The sequence below is a fragment of the Microcaecilia unicolor genome, chromosome 6 (genome assembly GCF_901765095.1).
Source record: "Microcaecilia unicolor chromosome 6, aMicUni1.1, whole genome shotgun sequence".
NCBI classification, from domain to species: domain Eukaryota; kingdom Metazoa; phylum Chordata; class Amphibia; order Gymnophiona; family Siphonopidae; genus Microcaecilia; species Microcaecilia unicolor.
In genome coordinates, this window is record NC_044036.1 from 220,176,153 (window position 1) to 220,193,168 (window position 17,016).

Genomic DNA, 17,016 nt, shown 5'->3' on the forward strand with positions numbered 1-17,016 from the left:
TGCCCCTTTGGTCTTGCGGCTTGGTGTAATTGAAAGGGCTCGGTTGAGACAAAACGGTTATTCTGATTTGATTCAGGCTTGGAAATGCTCTACATCCATGGCATATGTGAGGGTGTGGAGGACTTTTGAGGGCTGGTGTTTCAAATGCGGACTTCCTCCCTTTTCTGTTCAGATCCTAGTGTTTTTCCAGGCAGGCCTAAAGAAAGGATTGGTGTTGGTTTCTCTAAAAGTTAAGGTTGTGGCTTTGGCCTGTTTCAGGGCTGACCACAGAACACATATAGTCCTTCGGGCTCTTCAGAAGCCTCCTTTTCAGCCACTCCGGAACGTCTTCTTGAAAGTTCTTATGCTAAGAACAGCTTTCTTTGTGGCTGTACATAGGGTTTCGGAACTTCAGTCTCTCTCTTGTCAGGATCCCTTTCTCTACTTTTCAGAGGCTGGGGTTTCACTGTGCACGGTTTATTCCTTTCTTCGGAGTCCAGGGAGCCAATCATAAGGTGCCGTTTATAGGGCTCAGTCAATCTGTGGTATATTCAGAAAGATTAATTGGGTAGTGTTGCATCATAAAGCCAAGACTAATAGCAGAAAAGACAAAAAGAGGCCTGAGTTCATCTCCTATAAAAGGCACAGGAGGTTAGTGTATGATAGGATCTTTTCCATTGTGTCTGGCAGCCTAATTTAATTTGTTTAACCTTGTTGGTGTGTAGCAGTGCACAGCAGATATCATGGAATGTATTGCTTAAAAACAGATCTGTGATAGTTAACCATGTGATAAAATAGTAGTGCATGTGATTACATCAGGCTTGGGGTGTGTATGGCAATTATGAGTACTTCTCATTTAGGAGGCAAAACTGCATCCTCAGTACTTAGGGGCGAAGCCTGCACACGACAGAATTTGTGTAGAATTCCCCTGATGCTCAGTGTTTGAAATTTAACACTGAGAATCAGAGTGGGTGGCAATACCAGTGGCCTGTTCTGCCAGAAGTTACAGGCAACAGTAGTGGCTTTGTGGCCGGAAGAGGGAGGAATAGGGTAGTGTTAAGCATGGATAAGAACAGAAAGTTTATTCCTACCAAGCAGGCGCTAATAAATACATTAACCCATATTCAGGTAGTTTTGGAAGAGAAAGCGAAGAAAGAAGAGTCTGTTGAGTAGGGAATTAGAGAAAGTGCGTGTGTTTAGATGAGAACTTGGAGTACGCTGGGTGATCTTGCCTGGGGACAGAATGATAGTGGGGAAAGAAAAGGGGGACATTTGAAACATGGGGAGGAAGTAGCTGGGAATTATGGTGCACTCTTAAGAGTATTCCTGGGGAATTCTGTACTAAAAAGTTGACATCTTTGAGACATACATTTTCTCCCACATTGCATTGCGAATTAATAATTTTTCAGAGCGATCATAATATTGTTTTTGCCAAATAAAATCTGCAGAATTTAGCACATTTGTAAAATACTGTGCTCAGTATTCTGCCAGGAATATATCATCACATGCTAAAGAAATGCTTTTTGTTGTGCAGATATGGAATAAACAAGCTGGAAGGGATGCTGCGCCCTCTGGTGGATGAAGGTCTGAAGTGTGTGCTGATCTTTGGCGTTCCCAGCAATATGATAAAGGTGGGACTCTGCATTCAGATGATGCTGAGATATGACAGAGGGCTGATACTAAAGACCCTTATTATTTGCATAGCTGCACAAACTTTAATAATTCTTGTGTGGGCCAAGATAGCAATTGGCTGTAAAAGAGCTCTGCCTTTTTGCACAATAGTGTTAATGAGTTTGACATCCCTGCCCCATTGTGCTTACAGTGTTTGTGATCAAAGGGAGATTAATTGACTTTACAGTTAGTGGGGTTTTTGAAATTAGATCTTCATGCTTAAAGATTGAACACATATTTTATATCTGTCAATGAATTCATGCTATCCTCTCACACATTTGTTTTGAGATTAGATCTAATTTAATTTAAAGGTCCATTTATATTCAACTTAACTTCGGTAAACTCAAAGTGGATTAACACATTTTATTTATTTATTTATTTATTCATTCATTTACATATATCATCAAACAAGAATAAATACTTGTCAAGAAAATAATTATACTGTTCACCAGAAACAAAGAAAATTTAGTATTTTAAAGTAATTCCATACAGCAAGTTAACCAAAGTCCACATTGATGAGATTCAAAATTTACGATATGGAGAGATCAAAAAAGAAAAGGAAAAAAGGTTTTAAGGAAAACCACACTATTTCGGATGCTCATTAAAGATAACCTTATTCCTTTTACCTAGAGCTGTAATCTAATTACTCCCTTGCCCTTTTGCAGCCAGGAAGGAGGAAAGTTGTGAAGGGTCATAGAACACATACTTGTTAGACTCATATTTTACTAGGCATTTGCAAGGGTACTTTAAGAAGAAAGTAGCACCTATCTGAATTACACCGGGTTTCATAAGTAGAAATCTCTGTCTACGCTTTTGAGTTTCCTTGGTAACATCAGGGAAGAGTTGAACCTTCAAACCAAGAAAGCTCTTATCCTTATTTTGAAAGAAAAGCCTCATCAACCAGTTTTTATCCAATGATAAAGCTACAGTGGCAATTAAGGTAGAGGCATTTACTAATTCAGTATCTGAGGATTCCAATATCCTCGAGATATCTAAATATCAAAATATCACCTTCCATCTACATGGGTCCCCTGTGGCCCGGTGGATTCAGTAATTGCGACTTTTCAGCAATGGTTCATGCATGATTTAGAGCAACTTGAGACTCGTATGGGTAAACAGTACAGTAATTTAGCATTTTTACATCGTCAAGCCTTGACTGAATTACAAAATGATACAAGTATAATTATCATGCGTGCTGACAAGGGTGGAGGGGTGGTTGTTCAGGATGTGATTAAATATAATAAAGAAGCATTAAGACAGTTAGCAGATCGAACATTTTATGCAGTCTTAACACAAGACCCTACGGAACAATATCAAGATCAGGTTCACCAGTTATTGAGTACAGCGGTTAAAGATGGGGTTATAACTACTCAGGAATACCGCTATCTATTTTGTCAATATTCTAAAGTTCCAGTAATTTATTTCACTCCTAAAGTACATAAGGATAGAGTTAATCCCCCCCGGGCGGCCCATAGTGTCGGGATGTCAATCTCTATTTGAAACCTTGTCTCAGTATCTTGATTATCATTTGCGTCCTCGTTTACAGTCTATTACATCTTATGTGCGAGACTCGAAACATCTTTTGGAAATATTGGATCAACTTAAGATCTCTGAGCAAGCTCAGGTATGTTTAGTGACGTTGGACGTCACGGTTCTCTATACTAACATACCACATATAGAGACGATACAATTGATAGTTTGTTGGAGAACTTACCTCTGTCAGCTTCTAAAATCCAGTTGTTAGGTAGGATGGCTAGATTGGTGATATATCATAATTACTTTAAATTTCAGGATACATTTTATTTACAAATAAAAGGAGTAGCAATGGGGGCTACTGTAGCCCCCACTATTGCGTGTCTATACATTGATCAATTTGAAAAAAAAGGTATTTATACATCTCAATATTTTGGAGGAGTAATCAAATGGCTACGGTATATTGATGATATACTGTTGATAAGGCAAGGCACTGAATTGGAATTAAAAAATTTCTTGCAAGAATTGAATGAGATTAATGACCATATCAAGTTTGTGCATCATATAGGGGTCAGTGAAGTTAATTTTTTAGATATCAATATTCGTTGGGAGGATAATAGATTTCAGACCCGACTGTTTCGTAAAAATACTGACCGGAATAGTATGCTTCATTACCGTAGCCATCATCCAAAAGCATTAAAAGATAGCATCCCCACTAGTCAATTGTTACGAGTACGTAGAGCGTGTAGCTCTAGGGAAGATTTCTGTGTTCAGGCAGAACAGATGATCAGCAGGTTCCGGGTTCGAGGCTACCCCCATAAAGTTTTGAAAAAGGCAGCCAAACGAGTATTTAATTATCACCCAGAATGGGAACGGAATGTAAATAATAGGGCTAACGGATGTAAACCTTTAACGTGTGTTTTACCTTTTACTAGAGCATCTAATGATATTACAAGCATTATTCGTCGGTATTGGCCCATGTTAAATATTCATCCTGCATTTAATGCTATACTCCGGTTTGCTTTCTCTAGGGGTATGAATATAGGTGATCAACTAGCTAAGAGAAGATATAATCGTGACATCTCTTTGGTGAATAGTGGACATCATAGATGTAATCAATGCATGTATTGCCAGTATGCTATGGAAGTTACTCAAATTCAGATTCCTCATTCTAGGAAAATACATTACCTGTATGAGAACAGAAATTGTAATACTGCTAACTGTATATATGGGGTGATCTGCCCTTGTGGTTTGTGGTATATTGGCTTGACATCCCGGAGGATAAAATTGCAAATTTCTCAACATTTTAGTAATATACGAACAGCCCGTTTGGAAGCTCCTATTGTAACACATTGGTTAGAAATGCAACACAATTTAGAGGAGTTTCAGTTTGTTGTTCTTGATTGTGTTAAATTAGAGAGGGGTGGTAATATGCCTCAGGCACTACTTAGGAAGGAGCAGCGCTACATATTCCAATGGAATACGATAGCCCCAGCTGGACTTAATAAAGAGATTGAGTGGTTAAACCTTTAGGATATTTAACCCCTGTGTTAGCCTGTGACCATTTATGCGTTTGGGAGAGCAGTTGAGCTTGCCACCGCATTGCTGGTATTCGACTACCTCACCACCTGGATGAGCCAGTAAGTGTATTTATGATAGTATGATAATGTTAGATTTTGAGAGTTTTCAATTGTGATGTATATTAGGTAGGATTACAGTTAACCTATTGTTATTTTGTTTAGAATTCAAGACCCCTGATGACGCTTTTATAGCGAAACATGAGCATGTTGGGTCCTGGTCGTATGGTGGAATACCAAAAGAATATGAAAGAGTGAAACTCTAAAAAGAAGTGCAATAATGGTTTCAAAAAATATATATATCTGGAACATTAGATACTGTTAACAGTGAAGATGGGCATCTTGGACATTTATGACTGATATCATCATTGACTGCCCATGATTTATCACTGATATTATGATGGTCTGTTGGAAGAAAGAACATCATTATTCCACAAAGCTGATGATTTTGATTCATTGAAAGTGATTTGAAGTAAGGTTGCTTTGGTGGCAGACTTCAGAGTACTGGACTGACAAGTAACTAAAAGAATTATGATCACATATTGATGTAAAATATCGCCAGATAAATGTTATTTAATGTTGTACTGTAATAGTATTTTGAAGAATTGTGTACAATTTTAAATGTGTTGGTGAATGTGAGTGTGTATGGATTAATTTGGTGTAATTATGGGTTTAGGGAACGGATGTATTTTAGGAAGATGATATTGATTTACTAATAAAGAATTTTTTTAAATGTTAAACGGTTTCTAGAGAGTCATAAGATATCTAATATAGGATTTTCCTGAGATACTTGATTTTTTTGAGGTAAATAATATATTTGCGTGAATGGTGGAACCAATGTTTCTTCTGAAACACGTAGTATCTCCATAATATACTTTCTGAGCATTTCACTTGGTAAAACCCCAATTTTCTTAGGAAAATTCAAAAAACGAATGTTATTATTTCTAGTTACATTTTCCAAAAATTCAGTTCGTCTTAAGGTAATTAAATCTTTCATCATAGTCTCTTGGTTTAAATGTACTGCTTTCAACTCTTTCTCCATATCTATTTGTCGGTTCGCTATCGTCTCTACCCTGGTTTCAGTATCTTGAACCTTCTGGTCAAGAATTACAACATCCTGAGATATTTGTTTTATTTGTGGGCTTAGGGATTTCCCCAAGTCCACAAAGCCTCTAGTGTAATTTCAGTTGGTTTCTGAGTCAAAGGAAATTGTACCTCTGCAACTCCAGCGGATTGTTGTGTTCTATTTTCTTTTCCAATCTCCATCTGAACCTGGCTGTTAGGTGTTGTTTCTATGCCTCCCGAGGTGCCTTGTTCTCCAATTAGGCCCGCATTCTCCGTGTGATGTCTCCCCTCCTTGGTCCGTTGGACTGCTGCACTCCTCGGTGGCGTCCCACTGGAAACCGGCGTCGATGTGCTTGCTTCTGAGGGCTGCAAGGGAGGCGCTCTAGCATTGGAGCTGAGCGATAGCTCCAACCCAGTGGTCCCTGTAGTGTTTCCATCTCCACCCGGTTGACCTCGGTGGTCTGCTTCCGGTGTCCTCGGTATCTCGGCTCTTTGAAAGTAAGCGGTCATTGCAGATTGCACTGGTAGGGGATTTTGCCGTGGCAGGGCGGCAGAGGAGGACAAGTGGCCTCTTCTCTTCGGCATTTTCTCAGAGAGCTTGCTGAGCATCCGATCTAGTCGGCGGCCGTTTTGAATCTCCGGCCACATTTTTTTAAACATCGGGTTTATGTACCACTTTTCTGAGTGGTTTATGATGAGAGAAGAACCTCTGTGCTTTGCAAACATACAGTTAGGGTTTACAGAAGAGTCCCAGCAGCAACATTGCAGTATGACCCTGTCTATTTTAAGCTCATTGATGAAACAGAGTAAAATGAGGGCTACTCAGCATGTCCCTGATAACCTGTATTAGGTAGTAACTACTATAAATCATTTGTATACAGTAGCTAAAGTCATGAATTTTGATACAGCGAGGACAACATGGATGGTACCACAATTTACAGCACTAATAAATAATCTAAGAAATTAGTCAATTCTTGAAATGTAGAGTGGGAAGATATGTGTATATGTGGGTTGTGGGGGGGGGGGGGGTGGCGATGGCGGCTCTAGTGCTTATCAACACATGCATGGTTCCATTTTAGAACTATGTGATGATACCAAGTAAAGCACTTAACCTGTTTATTTCCAGAATATTTTAAATTCTCCGAGGACAAGCAGGCTGCTTGTTCTCACTGATGGGTGACGTCCAGCAGCAGCCCAGGACCGGAAAATCTTCCCTAGCAACAAAAGTTTGCTAGTCTCGCGCTTCCATGCACACCGCGCATGCGCGGCCGTCTTCCCGCCCGATCGCGAGCATGCTCGTCAGTCTTCTTTTTTCCGCGGTTCGGGAACGCTGCTTTGCCGCTTCTCTGCCCAGGATCGACCTCTTGCGCTTTTTTGTTGTTTCTTCGCCCGCTTTCGGTGAATTTTTTCTCTGTGAGTCTTTGACTCCTTTATTTTTTCTTTCTCTGTTTAAAAAAAACAAAACAAAAAGAAAATCCTTTATTTTTCTTAGTTTTTTTCCCTTTAAGTTTTTCCTTTTCGTTTCTTCGCGCGGCCATTTTGGGCCACCCGGGCGGTTCCTTTTTTTCTTTTGGTGTCTTTTTTTTCAGGCACCATTGCGCTCGACCTCGCCGGCGCGATTTTTCCGCCCATGTCCTTGAAGCCTACCAGAGGCTTCAAAAGGTGTACGCGGTGCCGCCGGACCATCTCCCTTACTGACAGGCACGCTTTGTGTCTTCGGTGCTTAGGTGAGAGTCATCGACCTGACGCCTGTCTTCAGTGTCTCCAATTGAAGAAGCTGACTCAGGCGGTGCAGTTGGCTCAGTGGAACGTCTTGTTCGGAGCCCGGTCCGGTTCTTCGATGGAGCCAGCGGTACCGAGGTCATCGCCGGTATCGATGTTGGCATCGGAGGGTGCATCGTTCTCCGGAGCGCAGGTAATGGCTGTCCAGAGACCCCATGCTGGTAGCAGTGAGCCATCGAGTGGGTCTCCGCCTACCTCGAGGACTCCTGCTGTGCAGGCCCACCGGGACCGTCCTTCTTCGGACCCGGCCCCGAGGAGTCGTTTGGATTCGACGTCGGCACCGGGCGGTACCGGTACCGAGCTTCGAGCGAAGGCTAAGAAGCATTGGCATCGGTGACCGTCCCGACACAGTGCCGAGAGCTCTGGGGCACTGAAAGACTCGGCACCCGAGAAGCGCCGATGCTGGAGGGACTGCTCACCCTCAATTCAGGAGTTGTTGGTGCGCTCATCTCCGGACAGCCCGGTACTGCCTCCACGCTCCAGACAGGTTCTCGCATCTTCTCCTGTACCGGTGCCCTTGCCTTTCTCTACAGCCACTCTTAACGAGAGCCTCCGAGCCGTTCTCCCAGAGATTCTGGGAGACCTGTTACACTCATCTCCGGTACCGTCGGTGCTTGCGCCGCTGGTGCCGTCGAGGGAGGCGGCAGTTGGCTCATCGCCCGTGGTGTGGTCTCCGACTCCGGTACCGCTTGCGGTGCCGGGGACGAGTGCTACCCAGGCAAATTCTCCGCCGTCATCGATGGAGGGAGCTTCATCGCCTCCAGCGCGGGAGTCTTCCTCTCGATGACATCGCGATGGACATCGATCCTCAGAGTCGAGACGGGCTGGGCTTCGGACAGAAGTTCATGAACTTATGTCCGATTCCGCAGAGGAGGGCTTGTGAGAAGCAGAGGCGGATGACAGGTACTTCTCAGAGGAGGAGTCTTGTGGCTTTGCCCTCTGATCCTACTCCTTCGCCCCAGAGGAAACTTTCTCCCCCGGAGAGTCTTTCCTTCTCATCTTTTGTCCGGGAAATGTCTACGGCCATTCCCTTCCCGGTGGAGACTGTGGATGAACCCAGGGCTGAGATGTTCTAGGTCCTGGACTATCCATCCCCTCCTAAGGAATCGTCCACTGTTCCTCTGCATAACATCCTCAAACAGATGTTGTTAGAGAACTGGACGCATCCACTAACTAATCCCCACATTCCCAAGAAGATTGAGTCCCAGTACCGAATCAGTGGGGATCCGGAGTTGATGAAGACTCAGTTGCCTCATGACTCTGGAGTGGTGGATTTGGCCCTTGAGAAGGCCAAGAGTTCTAGGGATTACGCTTCAGCGCCCCCGGGGCGTGAATCTAGAACTATGGATTCTTTTGGGAGGAAGGCCTACCATTCTGCTATGCTTGTGTCCAAAATTCAGTCTTACCAGCTCTACACGAGCATCCACTTGCAGAATAATGTGAGGCAGTTGGCGGACTTGGTTGACAAGCTCCCATCGGAGCAGGCCAAGCCGTTTCAGGAGGTGGTCAGGCAGCTGAAGGCGTGTCGTAAATTCCTGTCCAGGGGTGCTTACGATACTTTTGATGTTGCATCCAGGGCTGCCGCTCAAGGTATAGTGATGCGCAGACTCTCATGGCTGCGTGCCACTGACTTAGACGGTAGAGTCCAAAAACGTGTCATGGATGCTCCTTGCCGGGGGGATAACATTTTTGGCAAGAAAGTCAAAAAGGTGGTAGATCAGCTCCACCAGCGGGATACCGCTTACGACAAACTCTCCCATCGGGCGCCTTCAGCATCTACCTCAGCTGGTAGACGTTTTTTCAGGGGTAGAAGGACTGCTCCCTAGGCTTATAATAAGCGCAGGTACAATCCACCTTTCCGACAGCCTGCCCAGGCTAAGTCCCAGCGCGCTCGTTCACGTCAACAGCGTGCATCTCCTCAGGCCCCTGCGGCTCCCCAGCAAAAGCAAGGGACGGGCTTTTGACTGGCTCCAGCAGAGTATAGCCGAGATAAAAGTATCTGTGCCGGACAATCTGCCGGTCAGACGGAGGTTAAAGTTTTTTCACCAAAGGTGGCCACTTGTAACCTCCGATCAGTGGGTTCTTCAAATAGTCCGGCTAGGATACTCCCTCAATTTGATATCAAAACCTCCAAATTGCCCACCGGGAGCTCAATCTTTCAGCTTCCAGCACAAGCAGGTACTTGCAGAGGAACTCTCCGCCCTTCTCAGCGCCAATGCGGTCGAGCCCGTGCCACCGGGGCAGAAAGGGCTGGGATTCTATTCCAGGTACTTCCTTGTGGAAAAGAAAACAGGGGGGATGCGTCCCATCCTAGTCCTAAGGGCCCTGAACAAATATCTGGTCCGAGAAAAGTTCAGGATGCTTTCCCTGGGCACCCTTCTTCCCATGATTCAGGAAAACTATTCGCTATGCTCTCTGGACTTAAAGGACGCCTACACTCACATCCCGATATTGCCAGCTCACAGGCAGTATCTGCGATTCCATCTGGGAACACGGCACTTTCAGTATTGTGTGTTACCCTTTGGTCTCGCCTCTGCACCCAGAGTGTTCACGAAATGCCTGGCTGTAGTAGCGGCGTCTCTTCGCAGACTGGGAGTGCATGTGTTCCCTTATCTCGATGATTGGTTGGTGAAGAACACCTACGAGGCAGGAGCTTTACAGTCAATGCAGACGATTATTCGACTCCTGCAGCTACTGGGGTTTGTGATAAATTATCCAAAGTCCCACCTTCTTCCAGTTCAAAGATTGGAATTCATAGGAGCTCTGCTGGACTCTCAGACTGCTCGTGCCTACCTTCCTGAGCCGAGAGCCAACAATCTTTGGGCTCTCGTCTCTTGGGTGCAAGCCTCTCGGCAGATCACAGCTCGGCAGATGTTGAGATTGCTCGGCCACATGGCCTCTACAGTTCATGTGACTCCCATGGCCCGTCTTCACATGAGATCAGCTCAATGGACCCTACCTTCCCAGTGGTTTCAGGCCACGGGGGATCTAGAAGATGTTATCCTACTGTCCACAGATTTTCTCAAATCCCTGCATTGGTGGACAATTCGATCCAATTTGACCCTGGGACGTCCATTCTAAATTTCTCAGCCACAAAAAGTGCTGACGACGGATGCATCTCTCCTGGGTTGGGGAGCTCATGTCGATGGGCTTCACACTCAAGGGAGTTAGTCCCCCAGGAAACCGGTTTGCAGATCAACCTCCTGGAGTTACGAGCGGTCTGGAACGCTCTAAAGGCTTTCAGAGAGCGGTTGTCCAATCAAGTTATTCAAATTCAGACAGACAATCAGGTTGCTATGTATTATATCAACAAGCAGGGGGGCACCGGATCTCGCCCTCTGTGTCAGGAGGCCGTCAGGATGTGGCTTTGGGCTTGCCGGAATGGCATGTTTCTTCAAGACACCTATCTGGCAGGTGTAAACAACAGTCTGGCCAACAGATTGAGCAGGATAATGCAACCTCACGAGTGGTCTCTCAACTCGAGAGTCATATGCAAGATCTTTCAAGCTTGGGGCACCCCCTTGATAGATCTTTTTGCCACTCATCAATCCCAAGGTCCCTCAGTTCTTTTCTAGACTTCAGGCCCACGGCAGACTAGCTTCTGATGCCTTTCTTCTACATTGGGGGGAGGGCCTCCTGTACGCGTATCCTCCCATACCTTTGGTGGGGAAGACTTTGCTGAAACTCAAGCAAGACCGCGGAACCATGATTGTGATTGTTCCTTTCTGGCCGCGTCAGATCTGGTTCCCTCTTCTTCTGGAGTTGTCCTCCAAAGAACCGTGGAGATGAGTGTTTTTCAACCCTCAGAACGAGGGGGCGCTTCTGCATCCCAACTTCCAGTCCCTGGCTTTCACAGCTTGGATGTTGAGAGCGTAGACTTTGCCTCCTTGGGTCTCTCGGAGGGTGTCTTCAGAGTCTGTCTTGCTTCCAGGAAAGATTCCACTAAGAAGAGTTACTTCTTTCTATGGAGGAGGTTTACCGTCTGGTGTGACAGCAAGGCCTTAGATCCTCACTCTTGTCTTAGACCCTGCTTGAATACCTTCTACATTTATCTGAGTCTGGTCTCAAGACCAACTCTGTAAGGGTTCATCTTAGTGCTATCAGTTCTTATCATTACCGTGTAGAGGGTAAGCCGATTTCTGGACAGCCTTTAGTTGTTCGCTTCATGAGAGGTTTGCTTTTGTCAGCCCCCCATCAAACCTCCTACAGTGTCATGGGATCTCAATGTCGTTCTCACCCAGCTGATGAAACCTCCTTTTGAGCCACTGGATTCCTGTCATCTGAAGTACTTGACCTGGAAGGTAATTTTCTTGGTGGCAGTAACTTCAGCACGCAGTCAGTGAGCTTCAAGCCCTAGTAGCTCATGCTCCTTATACAAAATTTCATCATAACAGAGTAGTCCTCCGCACTCACCCTAAGTTTTTGCCAAAGGTGGTATCGGAGTTCCATCTGAACCAGTCAATTGTCTTGCCAACATTCTTTCCCAAGCCTCATACCCGCCCTGCTGAGCGTCAACTGCACACATTGGACTGCAAGAGAGCATTGGCCTTCTATCTGGAGCGGACAAGCCCCCACAGACAGTCCGCCCAATTGTTTGTTTCTTTTGATCCCAAGAGGGGTGTGGCTGTTTGGAAACACACCATATCTAATTGGTTAGCAGATTGCATTTCCTTCACTTATGCCCAGGCTGGGTTGACTCTTGAGGGTCATGTCATGGCTCACAATGTTAGAGCCATGGCTGCGTCAGTGGCCCACTTGAAGTCAGCCACTATTGAAGAGATCTGCAAGGCTGCGACGTGGTCTTCTGTCCACACATTCACATCTCACTACTGCCTTCAGCAGGACACCCGACGCGACAGTCGGTTTGGGCAGTCGGTGTTACAGAACCTGTTTGGAGTTTAGAATCCAACTCCTCCCCCCTAGGCCCATTTTTATTCTGTTCCAGGCTGCACTCTCTGTTAGTTGTTTTAAGTTAGGTCAATCTCAGTTATGTCCTCGCCGTTGCGAGGCCCAATTGTCGTTGTTTTGAGTGAGCCTGGGGGCTAGGGATACCCCATCAGTGAGAACAAGCAGCCTGCTTGTCCTCGGAGAAAGCGAAAGCTGCATACCTGTAGAAGGTATTCTCCGAGGACAGCATGCTGGCTGATCTCACAATCCTGCCCACCTTCCCTTTGGAGTTGTGTCTTCCCTTACCTTAGCTATGTACTGGACTGACGAGCACGCTCTCGATCGGGCGGGAAGACGGCCGCGCATGCGGGGTGCGCACGGAAGCGCGAGACTAGCAAACTTTTGTTGCTAGGGAAGATTTTCCGGTCCTGGGCTGCCGCTGGACGTCACCCATCAGTGAGAACAATCAGCCTGCTGTCCTCGGAGAATACCTTCTACAGGTATGTAGCTTTCGCTTTACTTTTCCTGTGGGCCTGCTTCTCCCCTGGCAGTAGTCTTGTTGGAAAGTATGAATGTGAAATATCTCATTCAATGTGGTAAATACATCCTTCAGAATGTAACTTCATAGACTGTCTGCACTCAGTGGTATTTCTCAGTAGTTAAGTCTCACAAGCATCAGGGAAAATGCAAGGGTTCTAGAGATCCAGAACTATGAACTGGCAGCTATCATTAGCAGCTTAGTAGGAATCAGCAGGGACTTAAGAGGAGGGTGAGATCCTAATTCTTGGTAATAGTGAAGAGTGAACAGCAGTGGAAGAGAATTCATAACCAGCAGATAATGGGTGGGAGGGCAAGTGATGGCCTAAGAAGAGAGGGTGGGGAAGGAGATCGGTCTGATAGAGGTAGGGATATAAAGCACAGGAATAATATGGGAGTAGACTGTCAATGGTTTTACTTTAGATAATGTCTCTAAATGGGGTTTCCTTGTCATCAAGCAGATGAAGCCATTATATATGGGTTGTGTCCATCAACCAGCAGGGGGAGATAGCACTCAACTTTTCTCAGTGCCTCATGGCCAGCTAGCTCCACTGCCTCTTCAGTATTCTCTATCTCCCCAAGCAGGATGGCTGCAGCTTCTTCGAGCTCCATCATAGTCTGCCTGGGGGTGGCTCCTGGCTTGCCAGTTGTTAGCCGGGGTGTTAGAGGCTATAGCAGCTTCACTTTGAAGGCACATAGGTCAGCCCTTTCCCTGCCTTACCCATGCCCCCGTGGATGTGGACATATTAGCTTGCCTTTCCCTGTCCTTTCCCTCTCAGTGGATGCAGGCACATTGGTTCGCCTTTCCCTGCCTTTCCCACTTATCTGAGCCTCCGGAGTGTTTTTATTTACCTCTTTTGCCTCTGCTTTCCTCACAGCGTTAAAAAAAAAAAAAAAAAAAGTCGCGTCGCGCTTTAGCGCAGTGATCTTAGAAAAGAGGTTTTTTTTCTTGAGATTCTTTTGCAGGACCGGAGCTGTGATACTCGGTCTAGTGAGGTAAGAGTGTTTTCTGACTCCTCCGAGGTGGGCCCGCGATCGGGACGTTTTTGGCGCGAACCGCCATTTTTTAATTTTACCGCCGTTTTCGGCGATGGCTGCGGAGACTGTAAAGCGCTGTTCTAAATGTGGCAAGCGCAAATCAGCAGCGGGGCTCTGTTTCGTGCTGTACAGACGGTAGAGCCAGCCCGAGCATGGCGAGTGGCGATCTTTCATGCTCTGAGCTGGCAGCGGACGCCATTTTGTATTTTCCACATGGCGCGGCCTCTGTTGCGATGTGGCAAGCGCAAATCAGCAGCGGGGCTCTGTAATTCGTGCTGTACAGATGGTAGAGCCGGCCCGAGCATGGCGAGCGGCAATCTTTCACGCTCTGAGCTGGCAGCGGACGCCATTTTGTATTTTCCACATGGTGGCCTCCATTGCGACGGAGAGCCCTGAATCCGGGGGGTCCTCTGAGTGAGGTTAATAATAGAGCTGATAGCCCTGGGCAGGATCCGGGCGGTCAGGGAGCGGTTTTCTCCCCTGATTTTATTTTAATGCTGCATAGGGCATGCATGCTTAAAAGAGCTCTTCCACAGGGATCTTCGGACCCTCTGCCTGCCCCCCCCGGTGGATCCTGGCCTTTTGCAGTTGGCTTTGCCTGTTTCTTATCCTCCTGATAAACACAGAAGGGCTCATTCCCCTTCTGAGTGTGGCGCCCCCCCCCCCCCCTCCCCCGTGGTCGGGCTATGAGGATTCTGAGGGGTCTGGCTTAACTTCTTGGGCTGAGGAGCCAGAGTCGGGTGCAGAATTGCCACAGGAGCTTGATGATCCGTCTGCGGTGCGGATTTTCCACCGCGAGGAGCTGCCAGTGCTTATTTCAGATGCCTTACAAGCCCTCTCGATTGAAGATCCTGGGAGTGGCACAGCCTCCTCGGTTAATCCAAGGATGGCTAGTACCAGAAAGCCTGCTCGAGCCTTTCCTTTGCATGACTCCATCCAAGAGCTTATTTCGGCTCAATGGGCTGACCCCAAGGGACCTTTGAAGGTTGCCAGGGCTATGGGGCAATTATAACCTCTGAGTGAGGAACATTTGGCTCGCTTTGCAATGCCTAAAGTGGATGCCCTGGTCACAGCTGTGACAAAGAGAACTACCCTCCCTGTTGAAGGAGGTGTTGCCCTGAAGGGTATTCAAGACCGCAGGCTTGATTCAGCTCTGAAGCGGTCCTTTGATTTGGCAGGTCTCACTGTTCGGGCGTCTGCATGCAGTTGTTATGCTGCTAGAGCCTGCCTGGCTTGGTTACAGCAGGCAGTGGAACAGCCCGGTGATGGAGCGGAGACCTTATCTGAAGTGGCTCTGCGGATGGAGTCGGCCTTGTCCTTTGTGGCTGACGCCCTTTATGATATGGTCAGAGCTTCGGCTAAGCAAATGGCTGTAGCAGTGGCGGCTTGCCGCACTCTTTGGCTACGACATTGGGCGGCGGACATGGCCTCTAAGCAAAGGTTGGTGAAGTTGCCCTTTCAAGGCCTTCTCCTGTTTGGTGAGGAGTTGGAGAAACTTGTTAAAGGCCTGGGGGATTCCAAACCTCAGCGCTTGCCCGAAGATGGGCCGAAGCCTTCCTCTAAGGGTCAGGCGGTCCGCTCCTTTTACAGACCTCACTTCCGTGAAGCTAGAAGGTACCGCCCGGGGCGTGCTGCTGGGTTCACTTCGCGTGCCTGCTTTCAGCAGAGAAACTCCTTTCGCTCGGACAAACGTTCCGCAGCTGCCGGTTCAAGGCCTGGAGTTCAGGGGCGACCCTCTCAATGATGGTGCGCCGGCCCTCTCCTCGTTTCCTGTCATCGGAGGAAGACTTTTCTTCTTTTTCGAGGAGTGGGCCAAAATCTGCGCAGATCAGTGGGTCTTGTACCTGATCAGAGACGGATACCGAATAGAATTCGAAGCCCCGGTGAGAGACGTGTTTGTGGAGTCCCGATGCGGTTCTGCCACCAAACGGGCGGCGGTAGAGGAGACCTTGCAAGGCTTGATTCACATAGGGGCGGTAGATGAGACTCTGCACAGTCTGTGCCAGATAGGGGCTGTGACCCCGGTGCCTCACGCCGAACAAGGTCTAGGCCGCTACTCCATTTACTTTGTGGTGCCACGAAAAGGCGGGTCTTTTCGCCCGATCTTGGACTTAAAAGAGCTAAACAAGTCTTTAAGAATGCGGCATTTTCACATGGAAACCCTGCGCTCCGTCATTGCGGCGGTACAGCCAGGAGATATCTCACATCTCTGGACCTGAAAGAAGCTTACTTGCACATACCAATTTGGCCCCCGCACCAGAGGTTTCTGCGGTTTGCGGTGTTGGGAAAACATTTCCAGTTTCGGGCCTTGCCTTTTGGCCTCGCCACAGCTCCCCGAACCTTCTCCAAGGTGATGGTGGTAGTAGCTGCCTTTCTCAGGCGAGAGGGTATCCGGGTTCACCCGTACCTAGACGACTGGCTCAGCAGACTCAGAAAAAGAAAGTCATCTAGCTACAGCCAGAGTGGTTTCAGTCCTTCAATCTCTGGGCTGGGTCGTCAATATGGCCAAAGGTTACCTGACCCCCTCGCAATCTCTAGAATATTTGGGGGCCAGGTTCGACACAGCCTCAGGCTATGTGTTTCTTCCCGAACAAAGGCGGTGCAAGCTTCAGAACCAGGTCCGTCTGCTCCTGAGGATGCCCCGCCCGCAAGCTTGGGACATTGTCCAGCTGTAGGGATCGATGACAGCCACCTTGGAAGTGGTGCCATGGGCGAGAGCGCACCTGAGACCTCTACAGTATTCTCTACTTCAACGATGGTCTCCAGTATCTCAGGATTATCAGTGCAGACTTTCTTGGCTCCCTGCGGCCCGCCTCAGTATGGCGTGGTGGCTCTCGGACAGCATGTTGCGGTGACAGATGCCAGCCTGAAGGGCTGGGGCGCACGTTGCCAGGGGAAGCATGCCCAGGGTCTGTGGACGCCCGACGAGTCGGAGTGGTCTATCAACTGCCTGGAGTTGAAAGCGGTGTTTCTGGCTCTTCTGGCCTTTCAAGTGACCCTGGAAGGT

General features: G+C 47.2%; 1 protein-coding gene across 4 annotated transcripts in view; it reads left to right on the forward strand.

Annotated features, from left to right (window-relative positions):
- Positions 1-17,016, forward strand: part of ALAD (aminolevulinate dehydratase) — a 587,381-nt gene that overhangs the window by 194,333 nt on the left and 376,032 nt on the right. For all 4 annotated transcript variants that reach the window (XM_030206252.1, XM_030206256.1, XM_030206255.1 and 1 more), the window contains exon 4: positions 1,514-1,610. In XM_030206252.1, coding sequence (XP_030062112.1) covers positions 1,514-1,610 — 97 coding nt within the window. The remainder of the gene's footprint in view (positions 1-1,513; positions 1,611-17,016) is intronic.